This window comes from Echinops telfairi, unplaced genomic scaffold (assembly GCF_000313985.2).
Source record: "Echinops telfairi isolate 266 unplaced genomic scaffold, ASM31398v2 ScPeMD7_3;HRSCAF=10, whole genome shotgun sequence".
Taxonomy (NCBI): domain Eukaryota; kingdom Metazoa; phylum Chordata; class Mammalia; order Afrosoricida; family Tenrecidae; genus Echinops; species Echinops telfairi.
This window is the reverse complement of record NW_022103899.1, coordinates 27,447,479-27,463,148: the sequence shown is the minus strand read 5'-3', so window position 1 is coordinate 27,463,148 and position 15,670 is coordinate 27,447,479. Positions and strand designations below refer to the sequence as shown.

The 15,670-nt window shown below is 43.7% G+C and overlaps 1 protein-coding gene across 1 annotated transcript in view; it reads left to right on the top strand.

Annotated features, from left to right (window-relative positions):
- C2CD6 (C2 calcium dependent domain containing 6) overlaps positions 1-15,670 on the top strand; it is a 118,025-nt gene that overhangs the window by 61,186 nt on the left and 41,169 nt on the right. Inside the window, 3 exon segments of the mRNA XM_045296649.1 lie at positions 989-1,032; positions 2,202-2,471; positions 7,249-7,335. Coding sequence (XP_045152584.1) covers positions 989-1,032; positions 2,202-2,471; positions 7,249-7,335 — 401 coding nt within the window.

Here is a 15,670-nt window from a genome sequence, read left to right as displayed (position 1 = left end):
TGCTTCGCCACACCAATGGAATATATATCTCTTGAGCTGGGGACTGTCAGACCCTGTCATCTGGCTGACTGTTGGTGACCTGCCTTGCTGTTTGCTGCCTGTGCCTGGATAGCCTGAATTGCTCTACAGAGGACTACCCGGTGGCCCTCAAGACTTGAAGGCCTGCCAGTGTCTCACAACTGTCTCACGGGAGTGAGTTGCACTGAGCCATTTGTACTGCTTCATAATTTAATTAACTGTTTATTTCTTATTTATATATCTATCTGTATAAATATATATAAAATTATTAGTGTTCTGGTTTTGTTTCTCTAGAGAACCTGTCATGTTTTACGGAGAAGGGACCAAAAACATTTTCCTGTGGAGTTATTTCCAACTCAGAGCAAGGACAATAAAACTATTATTAATAAAACTACTATTCAAATGTAAGCACCAGCCACTAAAGCCAGTGATGAAGAACTTAAGAATGGAGCTTCCCACAGGGCTCCTTTGAATTGGCCTTGTTTCATGATTCGTAGACCTTTATCCTTGTCTTCTCTTCCTAATCTCGAACCTCCCATTGACCCGCTGGAATGCATTTTCCTTTCTCTTGACTTGTAGCAAAAGGTCATCTAAATTTATTTTCATATCTTTGGTGGATGGATCTGAAATATGATCACTTTTTTTGCATATTTTATCCTATCTTCTTCCTTGATCATTTACAACTCCCCCAGTCTTCCCATTTTTGCTAAATAGTTTCAGTTTTAGATTTAAAGAGCTATTTATAATAGTATTCTGCCAGTGTTTAAAAAATAACTCACTGCCATCCATTGTGTTCTGGCTCATAGCAACCCTATAGGAGAAAAGTAGGACTGCCCAGGCGAGTTTCTGAGTCTGCATATCTTTCCTGAAGTAGAGAGTCTGGTCTTTCTCCTGAGGAGCACCTGGTGTATGTGTATCAAAAAGGAATGTTTATATTGTATGTAAAGTCATTGATTTTTCTTTTGAACAGCCCCCCCTCGTGTATATGAAGAAGTTCCACCCCCTCCAAGGAAGGTAAGGAAACTTCCCTAAAAGCCACTCCCTTAAAAAGGAGTCTAATGGCCTGCGCTTTAACGTGGTGGCCCAGACACAGGCAGGCTAGACACCTTCTGTGAGAAAAGCTGCACAGAAGAAGCACCTGGAACCCTGAACTCTGGAAGAAAAAGAAAATGTCTGAATGAACTAAACCCAGCCAGTGGCCACTTCTCCAGGGGAGGTGTGTGCAGACAGGAGGCCGTGGGAGCAGGAGCTGAAACACCCGGCTCTCCAGGGTCCTGATGATTCCGAGACGTGTCAGGCACCAGGCCTCGACAGTGTCTGCATGGGACACTTTTCTCCTCCTCCTCCTCCGTTGTTAAATCTTTTTATCTTCAACAAAGCATAGGGGATTGGGAGGGGGCAGGGAGGCTAGTGTGTTCAGCTATCGCACCAATGGCCTGGGGCTAGCAGAGCAGGGGCAAGGTTTATGAGTTAATTTTTGCTTTTGTAAATCTGCAGAGCTACACTATAGGGTGCCAGCTACATACTCCTGGAAAATGTATGAAATTCTCTATAAGATCTTAGAAATGGAAGCCACAGATTAACCCACCTATTTTATTCTTTTTCACCAGAAGCTTTTAATTCAACACATTGTAAGATGTTTTTACACAGTAATGATATTCATAAACATCATTAGAGAAAGTATAGAGAATTTTTTTATAAAGCAAAACTTATTTAACACATGATACCATTTTGAGCTGTTTGCTCTTAAACTTTCTTGTATGTTACAGTTGTGATTATGATCGCGTTATGCTGTTTTATTATTAAATGTCCCTTTATTGTATAACACATTGTTCATGGTAAAAAGACAGTAAGGTGTTAGACTCTTCAGATTTTCTTTTTGAGATATCACTGACATTAAGTCTGGACTTTTGAGAACCAGTGCTCTTTTGAAAATCATGATCATCTTTATGGATAATGTCTAATGGTCCATGATCTCAGGCAAGCAGGCAATAGATGAACTCAGGAGTATAAATAACTCTTCCAAACTCATAAATTGAAAAGAATATAGTCATTTGTAAACATTAAGTTCATGTGCTAACAATCAAAGGGGGCAGTTGATTTTAAGCCCAGTATTATTCATGTATTTCCTAGTCAATAGTGATTAATTGGTAACATTTTGTTGTTGTTGAAATATTTTCTAGCCACCGGAGAGTGAGAAGATGACTTCGAGATTCTTGACCGTGCCAACTTTTAACCTGCCATTGCTAAATGAGCCAGACTACCTTCTTCCGATGCATGCTGAATCAGAAAAACAAACCTATCTGCTTCCCCCGGACCTTCCGTTTTCCGCTCTTCCGACAGTTGAAGAGAAGAAGACAACACCTCCCGACGAACAACCGCTTTCTCCACCAGAACTAAAAAGTAACCCTAGATATCCACGCTCTGTTAAAATAGACACATCTCCACCGGAGGTAATGTTTAAAACTGTTTTTCGAAATCCAGGTAGAATAAGGAGGGATGTAGATGCATCTTCAACAGAAATTAGCTGGAAATGCAACATGTTAGGCTTAGTTGGGTGGAAGAAAACAAACTCCGTTTCCCCAGATTCAGATTCGAATGGCAGCTCTCAAAGCCCAGACCCCAAAGACGACGTTAAACAGCAGGCTTCTGCCCTCACATTAGGGTTATAAGTCTGGGGAAACCCAAAGTAATCTATTTTAAAAATAAATACAATGTAAATGTAAATAAACAAAGAATGTGTTCAAATGTCACCAAGTGGAAGTGTGTTTAAATATATTCAATATTTCCTACCCTTTCTGTACGGATCCTGGTGATCTAGTGGCTATGGGTTGGGCTGCTACTGCCAGGTCAGCAATTCAAAACCACCAGCCGCTCCATGGGAGAAAGACAAGACTTTCTACTCTTGTGAAGATTTATGGCTTTGGAAACCCATATTTGCACCTTCTTCTACAGGCTCGCTATGAGATGGAATCACTTGATGGCACTGAGTTTCTCTGTCTCTTGGTTGTTTTTTCCACTGATTAAGTCTCACGGGTTTGTACAAAATTCAGGTGAAAGTGTAACAACTATAACACAATCTAAATGCAAAGGAACATTTAAAGCCTAGGAAATTATTTCAGTGGAAACATTCAGCAAAAATTGTTATAGGAAACAGCATATGTTCTTCCTGTCACATATAATTTTCTAATTAAAAATGAGAATTCTCTGCATGTCAACTTAAAGGTACACCAGAATAAAGTCTTCTTCAGAATGCCAGCTATTTCACGTATATTTTGCAATATTACCTGGATCATGATGCTAGGCAGTGTGGAAGGTATACAGGTCAAAGGGCAAAGAATTGGAGTCGTAAGTAAGGCTCCGACTCTAACTGCTTTGACAAATTTGGGCATCTAAATGCTAGATCGGTTTCCTCGCCTTGTGAATGGTCAATTAGACTAGGGCGTTTTTAAATCCTCTTCACATAAGAAAAACATATATAATTTAAAAAAATGCATAAACATGCCTAATGGAAAATTATTCTGAATTACATAGGACATCGCTTGGCCAGCTTACAGAGTGTCACTTATTGAGTGTTAAATTGCTACACGAGTACATACTAGGAAACATTTAACAATGGGGAGAAGAAGAAAAATGAAAATTAGAAGGTGCTCCAATTCTTCTACCAGAGTTCACATTTTTTATTTACCTTCGGCCTTTGTTATACATGTGTCTTATTTTTTCTTGAAAACTTAGTTGAAACTGTAAATAAGTTTACATTTGCTTTGTAAAATATGCACTATATGATAAGCATGTTACCCAAACTTTAAAATTTCAAGATAGGGCTATGTAAATATATGGATAGTCCAGTTTTTTAAAAAGTAGTTTCCCTATTATTGGACATTTTTAAAATTAACATCTTTTTACTTAGCTATTTAGTTGGATGTGTGATGATGACACATATTCACAGACCTGACAGGCTGTCCAGAAAGGTGGTATCCCGTTCCCCTCTCACCAGCAATGTTGGTTTTGTTTGGGATACTGTTTAAACTCCCTCATGCCATTCTGATGACCTCAACTCTGAGTAAGCAAATCATGTCCTTTCCCTATCTGGCTTTCCTTTTTCTTTTTTCTTTCTTTTGAGACTTTGGTTGTGTTTATAGTGAGCTCTTTTTATTTTAAGGAGATTTCAACCCCAACACCAACTACTGTTGAGTCAATTCCAACTCAAAATGACTGTCTATAGAGTTTCTGAGACTCTTAAGTCTTTACAGGAGCAGGCAGCCTCATCGTTTGCTGTTGGCACTGCTGGTGGGTTTGAACCACTGTCCTTTCGGTTAGCAGCCCGATGCTTAATCACTGTGTCACCACTTGTATGAGCGTGGCATGCATTTTTCCATAGTTTGGAGTTTGTCTTTTGATTTCTATGTTACATTTATTACAACATCTAAACTAATTGCTTTTCATGTGGTGGTGGCGTGGTTATGCATTGGGCTGAGATCCACATGGTCGGCAGTTTCAAACTACCAACAACTCCACAGGAGGAAGACTGGGCTTTCTACTCCCGTACACAGTTACAGTCTGGGAAACCTACAGCGGGGTCACATGAGTCAGCACAAACTCGAGGGCAGTGAGTGTGGGGGTGGTTAAGTGAGTTATTTATTACGTATATAACACACACACCCCAAATCTCAGTTTAAAATGAATTGTGACTGTAGTCACCTCTGAGACCCACTGATCTGGAATATTCAACCTGGCTCACGTCCGTGTCTGCTGACTGGATGGAAACAGCTGTAGGGCTGCCTGGACTGCTAGACTGTTGTGTTTCTCTTTCTCTCCCTTCGTGTAGTCTTAGGAATTCTTTCATTCCCCATGGAGCTGCACAGGATCTCTCTCTGATTGCTCTGGCAGGCCAGCTGAAGGTCTTATGTGGACGCACAGAGCTGTTAAACTTATGGAAGTGGCAGTTTCAGGCTCTCTGAAGAGTTAAGTTTGACGTCTCTTCCACAGCATTCTGTTAGTTAAATCAGGTCCCCTGATTCATCAAGGGAAGAGAGACAGATGAAAAATAGGAACCTTTGGAAGTGCTCTTAGGCCTCCTCTTAAGAGGCTGTATTTGGAGATTACTGACCTCTAGCCCCAAGCAATTCTTGTCCTTCTCACATGAAAAATACTCCCCCCTTTTCCAAGATCCCAAAGTGTCATGCTATTACATCATTAGACTCAAGCGTGCAGGCCAAGATTTCATCATCTAAATCAGTCTGGCTTGATGAGGCTCTTCTAAGGTGGCTATGCTGCGTCTTAAAACTTGTGAGTTACATAGACAAGTTATCTGCCCCTTCGAAAAAATTTTGAGGAAAACTAGAATAGGCACTTTCATCTTAAACTGTACCCGTGTCTTTCAGTGTAAGATGTTATGATTCTCTTAATGATGGGGGGTGGGGGTGGTTCCCACGTATTCAATTATGTTCTCTCAATGTTACACTTAAATATCTTCAAGACAGACTTCAATATTCATTAACCTGAATGCTGGTCAGGGTGCTGCAGGATAATATCCTGGAGAATCTTCGAAGTTCTCTTGTCTAGCAAAGAGAGTCGAAGAGGCCACCCTCGGAGCTTCAGAAGTGGGTCTATTAGGCACCAGCTGAAACCACTGATAATGCTTTGACAGCAGATTGTCTACCCACACACTTGTGGTTGATACTGAAAGTGGATTTTTTTCTCCTAGGTTTTATTATTGTCCTGATGTCATTCCTTTCTTTAGAATTGTTAATTGGCAGAGATGAGAAGGAAAAAGTTATATTTCAGAAACATTTCCACTGGATTCTGCTGAAGAATCGAGCACTTGCATGTTTAGTCCATCTCTGTATTCGTCTTGTAGAACACACAGCCCGATCTGGTACTTTCATCATGAAGCATGCAAATGTCCTTAGCCAAACCCTCAAGTTCATTGGATATACTTTCTATTTTCCATGTTAACAAAAGCAATAGTGTTGCCAAACTTTTTGTCACTCTGTCATTTTGGTTTCCATTTCTCCAACCTCCAGTAAAAATGATCTTCCTGTCCTTTCAACATTGACTAACAGTGTCCTTGATGCCCTCATAGCTGATGCCCGTCATCCAGCCCTCCGAGGAATGTTTCCGATTCTTGCTAGGGAATCAGTCTACCTCTAGGTACCAATTTCTGGTTTAAGTGCAACCACCCTACACAAAACTTAGTCTCTGAGAACATTTTCTTTGTCTCTCAAAATATAGTAGGTTGACTGCACTTAGCTGGGCCATGCTGCTTCATTGACCATCACTTGGAGCTCTAATCAATGGTCTGGGGCTGCACTGGGCTGGCTCATCTCTAGGGTGATCCACGCACATGTCTGATGCCTTGGTGGTCTCAACCAAGACCTTGGGGGAGCTGGCACCATCACATGGTGTAGTTTCAGGGCCTCGCCCTTCCCACGGGGCCTTTATAGGAGGGTAGCCAGACTTTGTACAGGGCAGTGTAAAGCAGCTTGAAATGGGGGTGTTTAGCCCAGCTGCATTTCACGTGTGTGTGTGTGTGTGTGTGTGTGTGTGTGTGTGTGTGTGTTTTAATCTCCTATCGTACACAGACTAATGTGCCTTGGGGTAATAATGGTCCCCAAATATTTTAGCTCCTAGTCTCTGGAAATAGGAAATGTTGCTTTATATGGCCAAGATTTTACAGTTATGATTAAATTAAGGATCTTGATGTAGTGGGAGACAGGGAGAAGGTTATTCTGGATAATCCACATGGGCCCTAAAAGCCATCTAACTGTCCTGATAAGACAGAGTGGCAGAGGGACACTTGACACAGACTTGAAGGCACCGTGATGACATGGTAAGATTTGAAGACAGAGCAATTTGAAGACATACTACCAAAAAACAGTCAGTGCGTGCCAGTCACTGCCAGAGGCTGGAAGAATCAGCAAGCAAATCCTTCCACATAGCCTCCAGAGGAAACGAGCCTAGTTACACCTTCATCTGAGCACTCCAAAAACTTACTGCCCCTGAGTCAATGCTGACTCATGACTCCCTTGTGGGTTTCCAAGGCTGTAACTGTTTACAGGAGGAGAAAGCCCAGCCTTTGTCCCACAGAGCTGCTGGTGGTTGCGATCACAGCCCAACGCATAACCACTGCACCACCAGGGCTCCACTCCTCTGAGCAGAAGGAGGCTGATTTTGTCTTCCACTCTCCAGAACAGTAAGAGATTTTGTTTTGTTCTGTTTTGTTTTTAGGAACAAAATGGTGATACAACAGGCACAAAAAGCCCACCCGGTGCTGATAAAGACCACCATCATCTCCCAATGGTGTCTACTATGGATGTGAGTACATCTCAGTTGTTTACATGAGCACCCAACCATTTTCAGACTCTACTACCCATCTTTGGACAGTAATAAGAACCTCACCAGTTATATCCATTTTTCCCATCTGCTTTGAAACGACCTGATTTGAAAATTAACTGTCTGAGGCCAAAAACTTCAGGTAGTTCTGTGGCTCCACAGGGTGGCAGTACCTGTTGGGCGATGGAGAGATCAGGCTACCAATCAGAACATTAGCCAGGGCTCTTAAGACTCCTAGGAGTTCCCATCCTTTATTTTCTCGTGTTTTCATGAGGGAGGGTGGGGCTTTGTGTCTTTATATCCTGTTTCTTGGCCTCAGCTATCATGTATATATTGATGACTTCCAAAGCTCATTGGCGCTCCAGAACTTATCTGATAGCCCCCTGCACATTTCCACTTGGGTTCCTGTTTTTATATCTCTCTGCTCCATGTGCAAGGAGTTTATAAACACACAAATTATCATTACGACTTAAAAATTCATAGTTCATTTTCAAAGTACAGAGTTGAAAATGATGTGTTTATTAATAAAAAACAGAAGCAAACCAAAATGAAGGAAAGGATGAGTGAGGAAGAGATAGAGAGTGAAAGACAGACAGACAGTGCCTCTGACTTTCAAATTTCCTCAAACTCACTGCCGTCAAGTTGATGCCAACCCATTGTGACCCTGTAGGACAAGGTAGAACTGCCCCCGGTGCGTTTCCAAGGCTGTAACTCTTTATGGGAGTAGACAGCTCCGTGTTTCTCTTGCAGATGTGGCTGATGGTTTTGAACTGCTGAACTTGCTGTTAGCAGTCGAATGTATAACCACTGTACCACCAGGGCTCCCTTCTAACTTTACTAGTCAGAAATCACCAGTGAGTAACTGGTGTCTGTCATTGGATAAATCCTACCATATTGTTAAGGGACAATTTTCCTGGGTTCTCTTACCTTTCTGTCCATTTGTGAGTAAGGCACAGATTCCAGTTCTGTAATGCAGCCAAACACTTATGTAGTTGTTCTTGGGCCCTCTTTGCATTGCTTTATGGGAATTTCATTTGGGAAACTGCTACAAAAATGCCAATACTCTTGATAATCAATTGCTCTATCAACTTAATCCATCTCTGACCCAGGGAACTCTTGTCTTCTATCCATCAAACTATGGCAAGCTAACTTGTTGGGTTACAAGCAGGGGGAAATGCCCTCACAGTTATTGACAAGAATGGTAGACTGACAGATATGTCTTATGGAAGAGGAAGAATGAGAGCCGTATGGTCTGATCAATTGACATTGATGGTCAAAATAGTTGATCAAGCAGGCAATATACATAGACCTCCATGCCATTGAAGAGAATTTGAGAAGCTTGCAAGCCACGGGTGGGGGGAAAGGTTCAGAAATAGCTAGCTCTTTGAGTAGTGGTCATTGCCAACTCTCTTCTAAGTAGGGAGACTTCCTAACCAAGCTGATGGCTCACTTCAGCTTGTCCCATTATAACAATTTGGCTGGCCTCACTTATAAAATTGGCACAACAATTATATCTGAATGGGCGAAGATTCTTTCACCTGTCTGACAACATTTAGACACAAATGTGCCTACCCCAAGTGTGACAAAGTAAAAATCATGGGCAGAAGTCAGGTGCATCATTAGACCGTTGGCTGGTTTGTTTAGAAGATGTAGGTGCTTATATGAGTGTGGGCAATGCTTATGAAGGAAGAACGGTAAGAACTGGGTCAGCATGTGGTGCACACTGGTCCAAGCTTAGATCCACTCAGGATAACAGTAAGAGGTCTCACAGGGTTTGACTTTGTTGTTTTTGCATTAAATTTTGTTGCTAGAAGGGAATGTGGAACCCCTTGGAGAGATTTATCTGAGGCAAACTCTTGTGGAAAACCAGGTCAGCACTGACAAGTATTGGCTGTACTTTGAATTGGATGTACGATACCGATGAATGTGATCTACTGTGAAATGAAGAAATGGCCCAAAGAAATACAGATAGATTCTCACAGTCAATGCTGGCACTCTGGAAAACTCTTCTCATCCTTTTGTTGATACCAGACAAGAATTTTAGAGCTTTTATCAGGGCTCTAAGGCAACAACAGATTCCCTGGATTGGGCTCCGTAAGGAAAGCCACTGTTGTGAAAGTCAGGCTCAAGCGAGCCTGAGGGCATGCAACCTCGTAGCCCTGCCTAGAGGGCAGTGTGCTGTGACTGCTGGGTCAAGAAAGTCTCAAAACTTAACTCAAACCCCAAACCAAACTCACTGCCGCAGAGTCGATTCTGACTCATAGTGACCCTAGAGGTCAGGGTGGAACGGCCCCTGTGTGTTTTCAAGACTGTAACTCTTTTTTTTTAAATAAATCATTTTATTGGAGGCTCCTATAGCTCTTATAACAATCCATACATCAATTGTATCAAGCACATATGTTCGTATGTTGCCATCATCATTTCCAAAACACTTTCTTTCTACTTGAGCCCTTGATATCAACTGTTTTTCTCCTCCCTCCCCACCCTTCCACACTTGTGAACCCTTGATAATTTATAAATTATTTTAACTTTCATATTTCACACCATCCACTCACTCTCTCCCTTCACCCACGTTTCTATTGTTCATTCATGGTTCCCCCTTTCATCTACTACCTTCCCCCTTACCCTCATGGTATCACTACTCTCATTATTGGTCCTGCAGGGTTTATCTGTCCTGGATTCTGTGGGCAAAGAGCTCTTATCTGTACCAGTGTACATACTCTGGTCTAGTCGGATTTGTAAGAGAACGGGGGTCATGGTAGTGGGGTGGGGAGGGTGAGCATTAAAGAACTAAAAGAACGTTGTGTGATGCATCCGTACTGTACTGCACCCTGGCTGACTCATCCCTTCCTTGTGACCCTTCTTTGAGGTGATGTAAGACTGTAACTCTTGAAGGGAGCAGAAAGCCTTATCATTCTCCCAGCTAGTGGCTTCCAATTACTGGCCTTCCAGGCCATCATGTGACCCACTACGCCATCAGGGTTCCAAAGCTTACCTAGATGCCAACTCTGAGAACCTTGCTAACTGACATGCAAGTTGGGCAAATCAGTATTGTTAGATGGTTGAGCTGCTGCCTCTTCATCAAAACTAAAAGTAAACATGACGCTTTATTTAATGACGTGGAGCTCTCTTCTCTTTCTGTACCCTGGCACCTCGCATCTGCTCTGTTCCAGCCTCTGCCGCCATCAGGAGAAAGATGTCGAGGCAGAGCCAAGTCCTCCCTGCCCTCAGTGGAAGGGAAGGCTGCATACACCAACTTGTGGGGCTAGAGAGGTTCAGGGAGAGAAGCAGCCACATCTTTATGGCCCTGTTTAAGGTGATTCCCAGGTCACTCACTTACCTGAACCAACGGAAAAGTACTTCCATTTAGGTTATGGGGTTTGTGCAGGGTTCACAATGAAGAAGGGTACTAGTATAAATTTGTGGATGGAGTGCTAAAGGTCAATTTAATAGCCTGTGGTTGTTGCTTCCACATCTGAATGTATACCCAGACTCATTGCCGTCCAGTTAATTCTGACTCATAGTGACCATACAGGATCAACTAGAACTGCCCAACCAGGAGCCCTTGTGATGCAGTGTGCTGCTAATGCAAGGTCAGCAGCTTGAAACCCCAGCCACTCCCCGGGAGAAAGATGGCTTTCTACTCCCATAAAGAGTTAGTCACCAAAACTTACAGACACAGTTCTCACTTGTCCCATAAGATGGTCCTGAGTCATCACTGACTCATGGCAATGAGTTTGGAGTTTTGATTTTATGGGTTACTGGCTTTGCATACTTTGGACATTGTATTAGTCTAGGTACTTTAGAGAAACAAATCCATAGCAACTCATATATAAGAGAGTTTTATGTAAAAAAAGTGTGCATCACGAAAACATCCCAACTCAATGCTGCCCAAGCCCACAAGTCCAACATTAACCCATTAACCCACCACCAGTCCACAAAGTCCTCCACCTCACAAAACAGAGGCAATGATGCCGACTGCAGGAGGAAAGCTGAGTCAGTGAACGAACCAGCATCTCAGCACTGGCAGGGGTCTCCACATGGCTGCTCCAGCACCCAGGGCTGCATCGGTGTAGGTCCATGTGGCTTCTCCTTGGGGATGTCTTGTGGGAAGGCAATCTTGCAAGCTGAAGCAGGGAACTGCTAAGGCAGCTGCACCCTGGTGCGATCATCACAAAACAAGAGACCCAAGAACTAGAAAGGCGAGGCTCACCACCCATTTAACCCTCCGCCTTTCAATTAGCCCCACATGTGATTATCGGCCAGGTTGGCACAATTAACTAACTCAGACATCTTATCAAGATAAACTAGTTCTTGGAGAAGGACATCATGCTTGGTAAAGTGAAAAAGAGGAAGACCCTTAACAAGATGGATTGTCGCAGTGGCTGCAACAATGAGCTCAAGCACAGGGCAATGCTGCCAAGGATGGCACAGGATGGGGTCTCTTAGGAGTCAGACACTCAATGATACCTAACAACAACAACAACACTGCAGATCTTTATAGAAGCACACCTCCACCGCTTTCTCTGGTAGAATTGCTTATGGGTTTGAACTGCCAACCCTTTTTTAAGAAGTTGTTTTATTGATATAGAATTAACATCTTATTTAGTTCAATAGTTCAGTCTTATTAAGAAGGTTGGGACAATTATCACCTCAATCAACTTTGGAACATTTATTCCTTCTTGTACTCATTGCCGTTGACTTCCCTTACCCTCCTCACCCCTATCTCCTGGGCTATGCCTCCAGGTAATTATGAATCCTGTTGCCGTCTTTGTAGACCCACCCATCCTGATTTCCCTACACAGAAAAACATACAAAACAAAGGAGGGCCCAGCAACAATGACCCAATAAGACAGAGAAAAGCCTCAGTCAAAAAGAAAGCAGAAAATATTTTAAAAATAAAATCCACTTTCCAATGTTCTTTGGCTCATAATAAGACTATTCACATTCCTAGACTATGGTCAGTGGGGATTCACCGGAGACGCAATCCATGCAGAGACCCTGCAAATGCATCTGGGGCTTCTGCTACCATCTGTAACTGAACTGCTAACCTTTTGTTTACTAGCTGAGTACTTTAACCAATACTCATATCTGATTAGAGTAGGATTTACTGTGTCCTTCTCCATTCAATAAGCAAAAAGGATTCTCTTAAATAGAATGAGCCGCATGTAGAGAAGTGTTGCTGGCATATGTAAATTCCTCTTCCACGTGTCTTCCTCCCGTATGGTCCAACAAGAACGCTATAGAATTCTAGAAAGACAAAGATAAATCACAGCTTTCCCTACAAACTGAAGACAGCAGAGCGAGTCAGAGGTGAGTGATCTTAAACAAAAGCCCTGCATGGCCAGTGAACTTTGCTAATAGAACTGGAGGCTTTCAGAGGATTATCACCAATTGAACCCAGCTGCTGCTTCCATAGCGCAGCTCTTCCACTGATTGTCACTGTCCCACACTGAAGGTGCGTGGCATGTTGTCTTAGACACGTCCCACATTGCCTGTGCTGCACCACTGATACCCAACGATCAAGCCCAGTTTGCATGCATCTATAGAACGCTCCAGAATTTAACTTGAGGTACCTAAACTTTCACTGTGTTGATAATGTCCTACTTTTTAGTTGGTATGTCAGAAGTCTCAGTCTCAACAGCTCAGGTGGCGATGTCACATTTCCACTAGCAAGAGTACTGATAGACTGAAAAAAAATGCTGGCATCTGCTTCGTAGCTCGAGTTTATTGAGAATTTCTGGGAAGAGTCACAATATCGTCCTTCACCACCAAAGCAGCACCCCAGCCCCCTACTGTACTCTGTGCGTGGGGGTCTGTGTGCTTCATTTGGGCATTTTTTCACTGGGGCACAAGCTAACAAGCTACGTTTGAAGCTGTCCAGCAAGGTGTGATAGACTCTTTGGGACCCTACGATCCTGACGAGTCCTTTGAGCATTGTAGTAAACTGTAAACTACAAATATCGGGGATTAATTGTGCTGAGGGGACCCTCTGGCAAAGAAAAATTTCTCTGCTCAAAGACACCTGAGTTAGTTTATTGTGCCAACCTGGCCGATAAACACATGTGGGGTTAATTGAAGGGCGGAGGGATAAATGGCTCAGGGAGCCTCGCCCTTCTAGTTCTCAGGTCTCTTGCTTTCTGGTGGTTGGACCAGGGTGCAGCTGCCAGTTCCCTGCTTCAGCTGGCAAGGCTTAACTTCCTCAAGACATCCCCAAGGAGAAGCCACATGGACCTACACCGATGCAGCCCTGGGTGCTGGAGCAGCCGTGTGGAGACCCCCTGCCAGCACTGAGATGCTTACACATTCACTGCCTCAGCTTTCCTCCTGCAGCCGGCATCATTGTGTCTGTTTTGTGAGATGGAGGAGGACTATGGATTGGTGTTGGACCTATGGGTTAATGGGTTAATGTTGGACTTGTGGCCTTGGTCAGCACTGGGTTGGGATGTTTTCTTGATGTGCACTTAACCTTTATATAAAACTCTTTCTTATACATATGAGATTCTGTGGATTTGTTTCTTTAAAGTACCCAGACTAAGACAGCACCTTAAGGAGTTTTGGACGTGTTGCTGCTCAGCCACTCCTTTTGCAAAACAGCTACTACTTTGCTACTGCGCTCTTGTCCTGGGTGAACACCTTGCCTGTAGAGACCTTGAGATTCTTCAGTTTGATGTTCCCACTCAAGGGTGGGCAAAGTTGCACTAAGGTAGAATGGGGCCTCTCAGCTCCTTTTGCCAAGTGGAGATGATATGTTAGCATGACAAACAGGCTAGCCCCAGCAGTAGCTCTGCTTCACATGAAAAGTGGCAGTTACCCTTCAGGGAAACCTTGTCCCCCCTCTCTGCCTGCTGAAGAAAACTGCTGGCTCAGGGGGACTTTGTCATGAACACCTAATGAAGTACCTTCTTCATCTCTGACCCAGGAGTCTTCTTCCAGAACCCATGAAAATATGACAGGCCACCTTGCAATGAGGGGAATGCCCCAACCCTGCCCGGTTTCTGGCGGTTTCAGAAATGAAGGTCGGATGTTGATGGAGTCGTGGCTTTCTGGGAGAGAAAGAGATAAAGGCCCCAATAGGCTGGACTAAGCAGCTCTGGTATCGCAGTAGTTGAGCGCTCAATTACTAACGAGCCGTTGGCAGTTTAAACCCACCAGCTGCTTCACAGAAGGGCACGGCAGCCTGCTTCTGTGGAGACTCTACTGGGGTAGTTCTACCCTGTCCGACTGTGCCACTGTGAGTCAAAAGGAATTGCATTGCAGTGGGTTCTGTGCTCAGAGACGTGAAAAAGAGTCCCTCGGTCGCAGTAGCAAATGCGCTCACCTCTTTCTGCTCTGCACCTGCCACCATGTCTGCAGCACCTCCATCCACAGAAGTATCAGATGCTGCATGCCCAGCAGACCCAGCATTTTTCTTAAAGTAGGTGGCGGTCTCAATTTTATGCCCCCCCCCCCAACCCTTCAGCAAAGGAGCACTAAACCAAGCACCATTTGGCTGGCTTTGCCTCTCACCACCCAGCTTCTAAAGTTACCAACAAGTAGCCCCTTAGAAGACTCTTCCTCTCGCAGACCCAGACCCTTGTTGGGAAGGTGCACAGGGGAGGAGATATTATCGAACCCGAGGTGAGGAGCCAAAATACAGCAAAAAGCCTCCCTGCTTCCCTCCAACACCCATAAGCAAGGCTCCCCTCAAAGCCAAGCTCTCTCTGAGCTCCCAGTCAGAAAATTACCATCTCCTGATGGCCCAAACATGCAGGTCCATCTGTGTTCCTGGAGGGGAAAATATACTTGCAACCAATTGACAAGGTCTTGGGCAAAACTTGCAGTGGGAGGCAGTAGGGGAGAGGGATCTTAGGACAGGACCCTTGCAGGCGATTCTAACTGTAACTAAAGTGTTAGGTCCTTGCTAGTACTTGTAATGCTTATTACATATGTGAGGAAATCCCCCACCCCCATTTGGCACTACCGTGTGTAGAGAAATATTCATTGGACAAACTCCCTTGACATTTGCCACAGGTGGGTAGTTCAGGAGTTAGCACAAGTTAGACCCTCTCATGTCTAAAGAGATACATGAAGCTCATTTGGTTGGCAAGGCAAGAGTCTTCGCCTTGGTCACTGACCGTGGTGTCTGCACATGTCTGCCCACAAGGGCTGACTGATAAACCCTGAAAATGCAGTAGCCTGTTTATAAGTAAATGATCTTGAAACAACATGGCCTGCATTCAAAGAAACCCTGCTGTCTTTACACTTCACTTCCGTAACCCCCATCACAAAATTTTAAAAAACTCATTTTATTGGGGGCTTGTACAACTCTTATCAC